This window comes from Podarcis muralis, chromosome 6 (genome assembly GCF_964188315.1).
Source record: "Podarcis muralis chromosome 6, rPodMur119.hap1.1, whole genome shotgun sequence".
In the NCBI taxonomy this organism is placed as follows: domain Eukaryota; kingdom Metazoa; phylum Chordata; class Lepidosauria; order Squamata; family Lacertidae; genus Podarcis; species Podarcis muralis.
In genome coordinates, this window is record NC_135660.1 from 70,101,198 (window position 1) to 70,115,086 (window position 13,889).

The window sequence follows — 13,889 nt, forward strand, 5'->3', positions numbered from 1 at the left end:
TAACCTGCATTATTTCCCATGTTACCTCACTAAGACATATGAGCCTGCATCCCATGACTTTGTAACTCCTTCAGTTTCTAAAAGGCCCCACTCATCCTGATCCTGATCCAGTTTACACTGGTGTAAATCAAAAGTAATCCCTTAGAATTTATTCTGAGAAAGCTGGACCTCAAGTGAACCGAGATGGAGAGCGGATTGCTTTTTCCATCTCAAGACAATCACAGCCTGAATGTGTCAAATGCATTTTGCCTTGGCAGTGCAATGATGTTTTTGAGTCTGATGATTACGCACATTATTGCCGTCCCGGGTAAAATGGCAGATCCATCACCGGCAGAATGGGTGAGAAAACAAGCTGTTGCCCTTGTGCTTCTACAACTGGAAGGTATAGCAGCTGGTGAAATTCTCTCTGTGTGTCGGTCTGTCTCTCAAAAAGATAAGGAATTGGGCATGTCTAGCAACACTTTCTCTGAGATGGCTTAGTAGGTCTTGTTTAACATAGTAAGAAATGGCAAAAGTCAGGAAGTTTGTGGAGCCCAGCTTCAGCTCCTCCAGGGACTGTGAATTAATCTGATTGGGCTCCATAGAGCCACTCTCCCAACCTTGTACCGTATAACCTTCTTTTAACCTTCTTCTTCTTACAGCCCCCGCCCCATGAGGATGTCAATAGAAGAAAATTATGCTTCTAGCATTGTCCATCACTAAAACAAGCACTTGCAAATGCAATTATAAGGAGCCTAATGGAGAAATTAGTTGTGGGTAATGCCAACATTCAATAGCATCATCAAGCTGGGTGTAAATCATTACCTCATCAATGGTCAATCCTTACATTTGGAAAGCCTACTTGTCTTCTTGTTCCTGTCCTTTTGCACCATGCTTGCACTAAATGAGAAGCAAAGGGTTGGCTTGGTTACTCTGGACACCTGCAAGGTGTGGGGGGAAATCAGGAGAATGGGCATATGCTATGCTACATAAAGTGATTTGTGATGATCCAGGGTGCCCACCCCATTTTTAACAGAATAAGCTGATTGGCTTATTGTGGCCTGGTTTCCATGCAATGCTAAACCATAGTTTAACATAAACTATGGTTTAGCATGCATGCGTTTGCCTCGCCTCGTGACTGTGGAAGAAAGAAGCTGCAGTCTAGCTTGTCATAACATGTGAAGTCAGGCTCATGGTTTGTTTCCTCAAAAAAAACCCGTGATCAGTAAGCCAAGGACAAACTGTATGTGGAACTGCATATTATTATTATTATTATTATTATTATTATTATTATTGATTTTAAACCATTGTATAGCCTTGCCTACATGTTAGAACTACTCATGTTGGAAGGCTAGTGTTCTTACCTAAAGAATTTGCCAACCTGTTTCTTGTTCTTAATCAACTAGATCTCCCATATTTTTCGCTCTATAAGACGCACCCGACCATAAGACGCACCTAGTTTTAGAAGAGGAGAACAAGAAAAAAAAACCTCTCCCTCTCTGTGCAGCGCCCCTTCAGCGAAGCAGGAGGAGAAGTGGAGCCCCTTCCGTTTCTCCTCCCGCTTTGCTGAAGGGGCTCGGTGCGGAGAGGGAAAGCTGCGCAACGTCTCTCCGGTGAAGCGAAGCCAGGAGAGCAAGAGGGATCGGTGCACACCGATCCCTCTTGTTCTCCTGGCTTCAGCGAAAGCAACACAAAGCCTCCAGAGCAAAGCGGGAGCTCCCGCTGCACCCCAGAGGCTTCTGGCGGCTATCCCTGAAGCCAGGAGAGCGAGAGGGGTTGGGAAGTCTAGTGTAGGAGAGTTTTCCCATTCTCTAAGTTGCTTGGTTTGAATTAAGCACTCTTAAGTGCTGAACCATTCCTTTTTCCAAGGGCATGATTTCTGCCTTATGCATCCGTTGAGCTTTTTTTAAAATGCAAGGCAATGGAATACACATGAGAAGGAAGCCAGTAGTAGTTCGTTGATTCCCAAAATGAGGGTTGCGCACTATAAAACGACAGTAGCCATTTTAAAAACTCCTAGCTAAGGGACAGGGTGTAGTATTAACAAGTTGAAGGTATCAATGAAGCTTTTATTGGACGCTGCCTGTGGAAGAATGTAACATAAATCCTACATGAGCTCTGTTGGTTGCTGATTTGTTTCTGGATTGAATCCCAAAAGTTGAAGGCATGTTGTATTACCTCCATTTGTTGTGCCCATACCTATTCAAATCCAGCTTCCTTAAAAACTACTGTTTTTCTCCAGCCTTGGTGCTGAAGGCCAGCACTGCTTCAGAACACAGGGATCGTATTTGGTCAATCCCTCATGTCTCTTTTTTTACATCGCAACTGGCAACCATTATTACATTGTGTCTGGCAGTGAATGCACCCACAATCAACAAAGAAAAAGGAGACTGGAGTGGGTGGTTATGCCTGAGAAGTCTATAATTTAAAAATTATTCTAATAATGTTTATGGAGATTTTAGACTCTGTCTCTTGGCTCTGCTCTTTTGTGACCATTTTTAAAAATGGGAGGGGGAGTAACATGAAGCATAGAGTTGTACCCAGAAATCGGGCCCCTTTTTTGCAGAATGGCTTGTTCTCCGGGGACTATTTGGCTGACGGACCATCTGGATACCTGCAGTCAGATGAACCAGCCACATTAGCTTGCAGCAACCTGAGAGCTATCTGCCAAAGGAAAGTATAGGACTGAACATGAGGAAGTGGCCATCTTGCATGACCAGCTCGTTAGCCTTCTCCCTAATGAGGTGTGACACATTTTATCCAAGGATACAAGGAACCCTTTCCCCAAAGACATGTTTGGAGCCAATGAAAACCGAAGTCTGATTTTGCGAGGCCATACTGTGACAATAACCCACCCAAGAGGAAATTGCAACTCTCTTAGCCTCCAGCTGGCAGGGCAGGTTAAACACCTGGAAAGTCTGCTGCATGGGATTGAAGGGTTGCAAATTGATAGGTACATCAGCATCCTACCAGGCAACCCCTGCCAAACCAAGCAGCAGTATTGCTGACTAGAAGACGGTACAATTAAAGGAAGAGAAAGCCTTTGGTTGCTTGTGGGGGAAGGCAGGGGAGGAGAGAGACAGAAACCAAGCAGATGGCACATTTTGATCTCCTTCCAACAAAGTTCAAATCTTCTAAGCTTATCGTACAAAATGCTTAAATATCAAATAGTTGGCCGACCCTGAGATGCAAAGGGCCCTTAAAAGCCATGCTATGGTATTTCACCCTCCTAACTTGGCCTTTTAGAACTCACTGTGAAACGTTCTTATTCTGACGCTTTGTAATCCCTTAGCCAATTTGGTGGGTTCAGACAAGTAATTGGGTTTCAATAAACTCGCGAGAGATTGCTGATCTTAATTGACAGACCTCAAAACTGGGGCACTGACCCGTTAACATGTTTGCAACAGCATTTCCCCCTTCAGTGAAATTATGCAGTTAAAGAACAAGCAGAGATGTGTTTGCCGTTGTTTAATTATTAATGCGCTGTGCTTCCCAAAATCAGAATGGGTTTTGTTATTTGACGTACAATGAAAAATCGCAAGATGTGTTCTTTTGCAGGTGTATTATGTGACATCTCACTGATGCAATAATAGTGCGTTGATGGTGGATATATGCTGGGCTGTCCACAAAGTATGCTTTATTAGTTGTTCTGCAATGCCTCTGCAATGTTACTGTATTACTGCTGTCTGGAGCATCCGTCTTGCCATGTAGCACAACAAAACCAGAACCAGAAACACACACACACATCCCAAAAAGGGGGGGGGGCAAGAAGAATACTTATGGTATGAAAAATTGTGGGTTTTCAGGAGGAAGCTGTGAGGCATGCACTAAAACAAAGCAGCATATCTGTATCGAAGGTACAGATAATATTGATACTGAGCTCACAATACGATCATGACCACCAGTCATTGTGAAGGCACAATAAAAAGCACATGGGGGGGTTAAGCATTGCTATTTTTCTAGAAAAAGAGGTGACAGAACTCACCACGAGCACCTCCCTCATTCTCTTAGAATGTCAATGGCACCCACCCGAGAGGTGACAGAACTGAGTTCCGGAAAATTCCGGATGGAAAAAAAGCCCTGAGGCTAAAATGACATCTAAGTGAGAAGTTAAGTCCTAATGGCATATTGGTTGTGGTTGGGGTTTTTTTTTTTTACAATTAAGGTTTAATTTTTACACAGATAAACAAAATATTATATAGAAGGCATACAATTAAATGTAACGTGTGCTCTGGAATAATGCTGCTCAACCAGAAGTGATGCAAACATGCAACTCAGCAGGTCGAAAAGGTATTCAATATATAGCTGGATTCTCTGACGTAGTTTCCTTTATTTTCACTTACACCTGTCTCAGGCTTCATTTGTTGAAGCTACTTTCTTCATCTACTGCACCTGTCTTCAGCCATTACTACCATCACTAAGCTTAGAATAGAAAAAGATCCAAACTTTTGTGGTCCCTTCATCATGGTCTCTTCAAATATAGGCAAGGCCAAAGGTATATAAAAGAAAGTTAGAGCAGAACTCTCAAGTATATGTAACTCATAGAGCCCTTTGAATTTGGGCATGAAGTGTGTGTGTGTGTGTGTGTGTGTGTGTGTGTGTGTTTTACGCTGCTTTTACTCACATCCATCATTCTCTAAGAAGCTCAGACAGAAATCAATTTAGAAAATAAGTTAAAAAACAAGATGGTTTGGTGTTTTATTCCATATTTCTCATTTTAAAATACAAATTTGTCCCCTTTGCCTTTGCTGCCATTCATGCATATTTTATATATTCATTAGAGCCGAGACTTTAAAACACCCACAAATCTTGCTTTGCTCACGAAGAGTGACACTGTGAGCTTTACCCGCTTTCCTGGGAAGGCTGCTGTTATTTTTTGCCATGACCAGATTGTGAAATCTGTCATGGCTTTATAAGATTTGCAAGGACATCATCCTGGTGATGAAGGTCTCAGATTCTACTGAGAGTGAGACTCCCTCCTGTCTCCCCTTACAGTTCCTTATGCATTAACTTGTAGCACTCCTAGAAAAGTTGTGAACAACAGAGACAACAGAACTTCATAATCAACTATGCCCCTTGTACCAGCTAGTGACAACTATCCCATTGATTTAACTTGGTATTATCATAAATTGGGATGCACAATCATTCCTCAGTTCATTGACACTTCCATCTGGTTTAATTCAGTTTACATTTTCAACTGCAGTTGTGTGTGTGTGTGTGTTGTGTAAGTCTGTGTTCCCTTTCATTGTTCACTGTTGCAAAAATATACAGATTTTTACATAGCCCAGAATAGACAGACATATCAACATATATTTACAGAGTAATTGCCTTCCCTGCATGTACCCTCTTAAAGATAATGCAATAGGTAGCCCTGTTAGATTTCTCAGCATTAAGAAACAAGAACAGCAAAGAGGCACCAGAATACATTAATTAATGCATAAGTAATGTTTCTTGCAAACTAGTTTTTGTGTCTATTTATATATAATGTGTGCCTGTTTTTTTGTTTTGTTTTTTTAAAACCACTCAAAGATTCATGGTTAGTTGTTTTAATTTTTAAATGTTGTTTTTAATCCGTAATCTGCCCTGGAACATTTGAGTGAAGGGGTGGTAATAAATAGTAGTAGTAGCAGGAAAAAAAAGAAGAATTATTGTGGGGAGCTAAGATAAGTAGCTTTCTCAGTAAGTCAGTACAGCAACGTGGATCAAATTGGTGTGCAGAAATAGACCTTGGATGTCTTATTTTCAATGGATTCCTCTGACATCCCCAATCATAAATACAAATAAAATATGTGCGTGGATGTGTGTGTATGCATGCACTCATTCTTTACAAGTACCAAAATCTAAGGAATGTGCCAGTAATCCGTAGTAAGAACAGATTCATGCTATCTCGCAGAGTCCAATGTTCCCCATGTACGGCTTCAAATACAAAAGGTGACGGGAGGAGTTAACTTCAAAATGTGCCGAGGAAAAAAAGGATGTTTTATTCATGAAAGCAGCTATTATGCTTAGTGCATTTCAAGTATAACTACTCTTATCAGAGGCTCATATCACAAGTGCTCTCCCAAAACACACAGGAACTCCCCATTCAGGAGATAAAGAAGGGGTGGTAATTCCTATGATTTATACTCCAAACACATCAGGCATACATAAGAACTGTAAGCAGGAGTGCTTTCCTCAATAAAGCATACTTTTTCTTAAGCACCTGTTGAGATTCACATCCTTCATAGAATTGGCATCCTCCAGATGTTTTAGATTACAGTACAGTTATGCCTGCTGGGGCTGATGGGAGATGTAGTCCAAAAAGGGAGACAGCCTCTCCATGGAAATGGCAGAATGCACACAAAAAAGTATATATTTCTTACAAAAGAGATAAAAAACATTTTATTCCTGAGGTGTGAGAGTTGATTCATCACATATGAAAGTGGGATTGTTGATGACCTCGACGTGTCATTAAAGATGAGAATTGACTCCAGTTACCTGAAACAGCTCCTTTGTGTAAATAACACACTTGTCAGAAACTCCCCCTGGCTGTTTTCTTTTACAACTTTCATCCATTACAAAGTTACAGTTCTTATCTAAAATAAAGTTCCTTTATGTGGAGTTTTTAAGTCTTCTTTCTGTTTTTGCTCTTAAAGGTGAAATTCAAGCATCTGGGCCTTCATGGCTGTTTTCCTTGACTTTTTCAACCTTACAGGTTTTTGACTCGGGTATATTTTTCATACCAGTAATTCTCTGCATGCAGAGAACATACATAATTAGTCATGGTGTGCAAGCGGCAGTATATTTTTACTTAAGAATTCCAACAGGAATGGTTTTGAAGGTTGCAGAACTATAGAAGTGGAAATAACAGTTGCACTGGAGAAAACATGGTCACGGATACCAAACTAGATTTTTAGCCTATGAAGAAAGTAACTTAATGGTATACGGGTTGATATGGTCGCTATAGAAGCCATGTTGAGTCCAAATCCTGTCATCCTATAAAAGTCACAGATCTCCCTACCATATGCATTTGGAATAAAATGTAGCCTTCTGGAAGTGATGCATAGGTGGTGATAACTGTTGCCGATGCCAGTTGTTCAGGATAAAGGTATGGAGGACTCACAAAGTCAAGACAGTTAAGTGGAGCTGAGGAGTAAGAGAAGAGGACGTTTTGTCTGACGTGGTGATACTGCATATACAGCTTTGTATCATCTTCTCATTTTAATTTTAGTATATTTTAAATTGCTGTGAGAATCCTCGAGTCTCTTTTGGAAATATGCATTGAAGAAGTGTAATAAAGTAGCCACAAAACTTTGAAAAAGAAATAAGTCCCGGAGCCCACATGGGCTCAATTTGTACCCCAAATCAGAGTGATTAGAAATGGAAAGTTCAACAAATTTATTGCGAGCTGCTTCTGGCTAGGTTACACTGTTTTTACTCTTTTCTATGCAGTTTTAACTGGTGGTGGTGCCAGGAAATGGATATGTAACTTAGAAGAAAAAAGTGATACTATTAATAAGATTAATGGTTCTGCCCTAGGCCAACTCGATTTTGATTAGATGCTTTTGCATGGTTTTCAAATATGCTTTAATATACTATGAGATTTCCTTCTCATAAATATTTTTACTACTAGCATTGATTTCTTTTCTTAATTTTTAGGCTACAGACAATGATGTGGGCTCTTATGGGAAAGTTAGCTATTATTTCAGTGATGATCCTGACAGGTAAGTACCACTGCTATCTCTAGGGGTTCCTCAATTTATCCTAGTGTGGTTCTGATTCTTGTTGTTTATAGTGTGCATTTCCTTCCTTCATAGCAGCTAAACTCATGCAAAACTATGACAACAGATAAGGATCTTCTATCATCGTACGTTTCCCGGGAGTTGATCTGGAAAGTGGGTATTCACCCAGTTAACAAAATTGCTAGTTCTGGATTGGTCTGAATGTGTCTCTCCTCTGCTTGCTGGCGAAACCTGCTGAAGAAACCAAGCAAAAAAAATCACTGTTTATTGTCCAAGGAGCAGGGCTGGCTGAGGATAGCAGATCCAGCCTCCAAGGAATGTGTCACCTGCTGCTGCTGCCACAGTACCAGTGATCGTTGTGGCACACTCTTTGGAGACTGGATCTGTCACCTTCTCAACAGCCACCTGCCCAATGCCAACTTCACAGCGGCCTCTTGGTGAATAGGAGTCACTGCTGGTCTCTTCCCGCCCCTAGGGTGGAGATTGCAGGGGCTAACTTCTGGGGTGTCCTGGGCTCTACACCCACCTGGCATGATTCAAAGCAGGCCCCTTTCCTCCCCACAACAGCCTTTGATTCCCACTTCAACCTTCAGGTCAGGTTGATTTGGTTCCACCCTTCACCCCTTGTTCCCAATGTAAATTCCAATGTAAAGTTTATGTATGAACTATTTATGGAGCAAATGCTGTAGTTCACATTACAAACTAATTATGGAACAGAACTGTCAAGTTCTGGCCATCCTGCATCCAAGGTTGGAGTGTCCTTGTTTATCAGGCAGCCAGGCTGGAAAATAATTAATGTTTGGGAACTCCTGAAAATGCTACCAAATCATAAGGAAGGCTCACCAGGCCCTTTGAGATCTCTTAGTTGGTTCATTAAGGTCTCTGCCTCTTGACTGGAATAACTAGGATTCTGTTCAGACACAGAGGAGATTTTCTGTCCATTTAATGTGTGCAATGATGTCCCAATGTACATCTGTGTGCTTTTATAATGAGAAAGCAGCCTAGAGTGGTTGCATCTCTTGAATGGAGGAGTCGGTGGGGGGCATGTGGTGTTCAACCCTTTCCTTGCTGGCTGCTTTCCTGCTAAAAATTAGCCTACAGCTCCATCTGCTTTCCCCCTGCTGGTTCCAGGTGCGCAATTTGACTTGGTAGGTTTCCTTAAATAGCATTTATTTGCTGTTTCTGTCTCCAGATTCTCATTGGACAAGGATACAGGTGTAATCACGTTGATTGGCCGGCTGGACTTCGAGACAACCCAGCGTTACACATTGACTGTCATTGCCAGAGATGGAGGTGGGGAAGAGACCACAGGGAGAGTCCGAATTAACGTCCTGGATGTCAATGACAATGTCCCCACCTTTCAGAAGGATTCTTATTTGGGGGCTCTGCGGGAAAATGAGCCTTCAGTCACTCAGGTGGTCCGTGTGAGGGTAAGAAATTGTGGCTTAGATGTATCTATCTCATGTGTCCAGAATATGTAGAGTGAACATTAATGTAAATTAAAGGCCACCAACATGACCACTATGTATGTTGCTAGAAACTATGAGAGCCAGTGTGGTGTAGTGGTTAAGAGCAGTAGGATAATCTGGGGAACCGGGTTCGTGTCTCCACTCCTCCACGTGCAGCTGCTGGGTGACCTTGGGCTAGTCACACTTCTCTGAAGTCTCTCAGCCTCACTCACCTCACAGAGTGTTTGTTGTGGGGGAGGAAGGGAAAGGAGAATGTTAGCCGCTTTGAGACTCCTTCAGGTAGTCATAAAAGGTACCCCTGCCTGTACGGGCCAGTCGTGTCCGACTCTAGGGTTGTGCGCCCATCTCACTTAAGAGGCCGGGGGCCAGCGCTGTCCGGAGACACTTCCGGGTCACGTGGCCAGCGTGACGAAGCTGCTCTGGCGAGCCAGCACCAGCGCAGCACACGGAAACACTGTTTACCTTTCCTCTAGAAAGTGGTACCTATTTATCTACTTGCACTTTAGGGGTGCTTTTGAACTGCTCGGTGGGCAGGAGCTGGGACCGAAAGATGGGAGCTCACCCCGCCGCGGGGATTCGAACCGCCGACCATGTGATCGGCAAGCCCTAGGCGCTGAGGTTTTACCCACAGCGCCACCCGTGTCCCTTTAGTCATAAAGCGGGATATCAAATCCAAACTCTTCTTCTTCTATGTCCAGATGGAACTATTTTTGTAGGTAACGTGTTCTGATCAATGTTCATCAAGTGTACAAATCACACCGCCATTTCAGAAATGGGCTTGTTTTGTGGGGAGGGGGGCAATCCACTAGAGACAAAACCTGTCCTGAACATTCTAGGGTAGTGTCCTTTGGATTTTTTGCGTGGCTCGATTCTCCCATTTTCTTTTCTTTCATTTTTTCCCCATGCCTGTTTTCAACCTTCATTTCCCTGATCATCTGCTGCTTGTAGGGAGAAGGGACTATGCCCTCATTGCTGAAGCAACCAAGCCATGCTCTCTCTTGTAGGGATGCCCATCTCAATGCAAATCTCACTGAAAGTTATGGCAATGTGGAGAGGAACAACATCTGCAATCAGATGCCTATTGGAATGGGAGCATCATTCCCCCCTACATTGTTCAACCCTTGCGACCCACCCCATTATGAGATATACTGTACCATTTTACAAATGGGTGCAGAAAAATGCCAAAATGTAAGGTGATCATTTTGTTCTCAGGAAACAATTATTTTTACAAGACATTCTCCCCTGTTTTAGCTCATCAGTATTCAAGAAGAGGAAGGTAAACAAGCTGCATAAAGAAAATTGGCACTGCCTCTCCTGACAGTAGCCCTATGGCATACCACAGAAAACACCTGCTCCACTAGGGATAATAATATGCAGAGGTTTGGGGCATCATCATTATTGATCAGCTTTCACAACAGATTCAGATAAGCCATGAGAGACAGATTAAAAAGAGGGGGGGGAGGCTGGTTAAATAATTATTATATTCATTTTATCTCCCATTATTTATTTGTGGCTTCCTTGAGATGTTTTTGCATATGTTCCAAATGATTTCTTCAAAAATTAAATGATGTGTTTTTGGAAATCATTTATCAGGCACCCAGAGCAGGAACTAAAAGCATAAACAACAAAAACCCTTGAGTTCTCTTTATGTTTAGGAGACTTATGAGAGAGGGGCTGAAATTTTTAATAGGCTAACTTTGGTCATGTGATTTATACAGATTTCCTGAGAAGGGCAGGGACAGAGTTTATGAGATCATATGATTGGATATATAGATGAAGAAGCTTCGGGGTGAGACCAGTAATAAGAATGCTGAAATGCAGTGGTTAATTTGCAGAGTCTATGTGAGGAAGAGCTAGTACTCAGAGAAATAACTAAACTCTGAGGTGAATTTGGTCACCGTGGAGTAGTTGGTTCATTTGTCTTATCCTGCTAAATGTAGGAAGATTTCTATTCTACATCAGGTGCAGATATGCTTATGCATAAATCTAAGCCAAACCATGGTTTAGTGTGAATGAGTAAATAAGTGGGCTCCTGAAGAGGAGATTGTGATTGATGGCTTTGCTCCTCCCCAGTCCTTTTGCTGCTGCACTGTGCAAAGCTGTGGTTTGGCTTGGCTTAATGTGTTGTAAGTCATAGGACAAACCTTAGTCCTATGGTTTGTCTGGAGAATGCTAAGGCATGAGCCTAGGTTCAAATGACACAACTTAGCACAGGATCTTAGCACAGCAGCAAAACAAATGGAGAGGAACAAAGCAGCCACAATCTCCTCCCAGAGTAGACACATTTGGTTACTCATGTTTAGCAATGGTTTGGCTTAGCGTTACTTGTGGACTGGGCCAGTGGCTGGTCATTTGCATGCATGTGTAGTCAGTTTGGTAATAGTCATTCTTAGCAGGGGTCAGGCACTTTATTTGTTTTTTTTAAAAAAAAATGTTTCAGTTGGCTTGCCAGTTGATTCTCTGTGTTCATGGCAAACAGGAAGCACAGTAGTCATGTGAATTGTCTTTTACACATAAATGCAAACTCACCTCTAACACAGATCTTATTTTTGAAAACTCTTTCTTGAAGTTCACCATCTACTTTCCCCCCTTTTGTCTCTCCAGTTTCCTAGCTGGTTGCACATAATAGAGCAGTGGTGATATTCTAATGCTGGGAAGCTTTGCCACAAGAACACAGCACTGCTCATGGAGGCAATTAAACAGAAGTGAAATAGGAGTCAAGCATATGAGAAGCAGAAAGCTTGGAATCCCTTCCATCTCTGCTCCTTCAGATGTTTTATATGACTCTTGCAACCTACCATGCTCCAGTTCTTGGTGTTTCCTCCCCATCTTTTCTGCCTTACTATGTACTTCACTAGATATCATGGCAAATTTTTGAAAGAGGTAGTTGGGGTTCTGAATGTGAGGTTGTCTAGTTCAGGAAGCCATGTTTATTACAAAGTGAGCCCATGCCACATCTGAATTCAGATCCAACTTCTAAATGAGTTGCTGCTCCTTGCCAATCCACATACCCACACCTACCCAGCAAACAGAGTCTTGCCAATGGGGAGGGCAGGAGGAATTGGTGGCAAGGAGACCAAGCTGGAAACCTGATAGGCCTTATAAGTTTCAGCCTTAGAGCCTGGCCACTCCTAATTATTGTAAGTTTTGGCGATTTTAAATTTGGAGGTTTAAGTATAATATGTTGGTATGGGAAACTGTCGTGTAACGGGCCAATGGCCGTAATAAAGATCAATCCAATCCAATCCTAATTAGGGATAAATTTGATTCTGTTGGATACACCTAATTCTCACTTTCCAAAACAATGTGGGAACTGAGCCACAGCCAGACTTTGAAATAAGATAAAGTGTGCATTAAAATGCATATATTAGTCAAAATGCATTATATCAGATGATTTTGTTTTGCAAAATTGTGTGTATGAGGCAAAATTGCATACAAATGTGTGTATGAGGAGAAGCTCACATTAAAATGAGGACTGAAGCTCGGCTCATGTTTGTTTGTTTTTAAGGCTGAATTTAGACCTACAAGCTTCTCCTTCCTCTTTTTGCCACCAAGGCTGAGTTGGAATAAGTAAACTTGCTTGGAGAGGGGTGCAGGTTTGTGGGATAAATCCTGAGCTTTTTATTGAGAATTCTCTAAGAAAGCTTACAAGGAAAATGAGTTCATTATGAGGTGACTCAGGTAGCTCTCACTATGCTTCAGGCCCAGGATTTACTGAATCAGATTTCATTGCCCTCCAAGTGATTGGGAATTCCCTTGAGTCTCTCTGAATTTCAGTGACGGGATTGGAAGGGTGTTATCATTTGCCTAAGTAACAAGAGCCCATGAAGCAGGGAGAGCTGTCTTCCCATTACTCCTGAGTCCCTGTATCCTCTCCACTTAGGAGTTTCTTGTGAAAGCTGCAGCAACATAAATGCACCATTAAAGGAAAATGTAGCCTTACTGATAGGAGCAGCACTTCCATTTGGATGTGTTTGAAGTGCATGAGTTGAGAGCACATCCCGCTTCAGCCCTTGTTCATTGGCATTACAAAGCTTGCACAAGCTACACAAATGTACACAAAGCAATGAGCAGAGCAGGGAAGAAAGTCGGGAAGATTTTCCATTATTTGAGCTGCTCTAAATGCAGACTCAAAAGCATATGCTCATTAGAAAGAAAAGATTCGTCTGAATGCACTCATTACTCACATTATTCTCTTTTCAGTCATTCAAGAGAGTGACTTTTGGGAGGAAGGCAGTTGGCCTGTATCTTGCTGATACGATCCTAAGCTTTCCCCTTCTGGGAGGCAATAAAGATTACATGTTTCCGTGAGCACTGTTTAGAGTAGCCTCAGGGGGTGTGTGGTTTTAAAGTGATCTTCAGAGTGTTTTCACACTGCACAGCTCCTTTCTGATAAACTGATACTCTTTGCAGGCAGGCAGTTTTCACCATCAAAAAGGTTCCACTTGGTGAGCAAGGGAGTTTCAGGAAGGCTTGAGCCTGCTACTTGGTTTGTCCAGTTAGAGTTATTCCCAGCCAGCAAATCTTCCACAGCCCGTCATTGGGAGCAGATTCGTTAGGTGGAGAAGTGCTCCAGCCCCCTAGTCAAAGTGGCAACTTAGCTTTTCCTTCCCAAACAGCAGACCTGTTTTTGAAGGATTGGGCAATATTGCTTATAGGGACATGTTAGGGACATGTTCCAGTATCATGTAGAACCTAATCAGTCCCTATTCATTGAAAG

The 13,889-nt window shown here is 42.2% G+C and overlaps 1 protein-coding gene across 1 annotated transcript in view; it reads left to right on the plus strand.

Annotated features, from left to right (window-relative positions):
- CDH23 (cadherin related 23) overlaps positions 1-13,889 on the plus strand; it is a 375,943-nt gene that overhangs the window by 195,390 nt on the left and 166,664 nt on the right. Inside the window, exons 13-14 of the mRNA XM_077930519.1 lie at positions 7,618-7,682; positions 8,893-9,130. Coding sequence (XP_077786645.1) covers positions 7,618-7,682; positions 8,893-9,130 — 303 coding nt within the window. The remainder of the gene's footprint in view (positions 1-7,617; positions 7,683-8,892; positions 9,131-13,889) is intronic.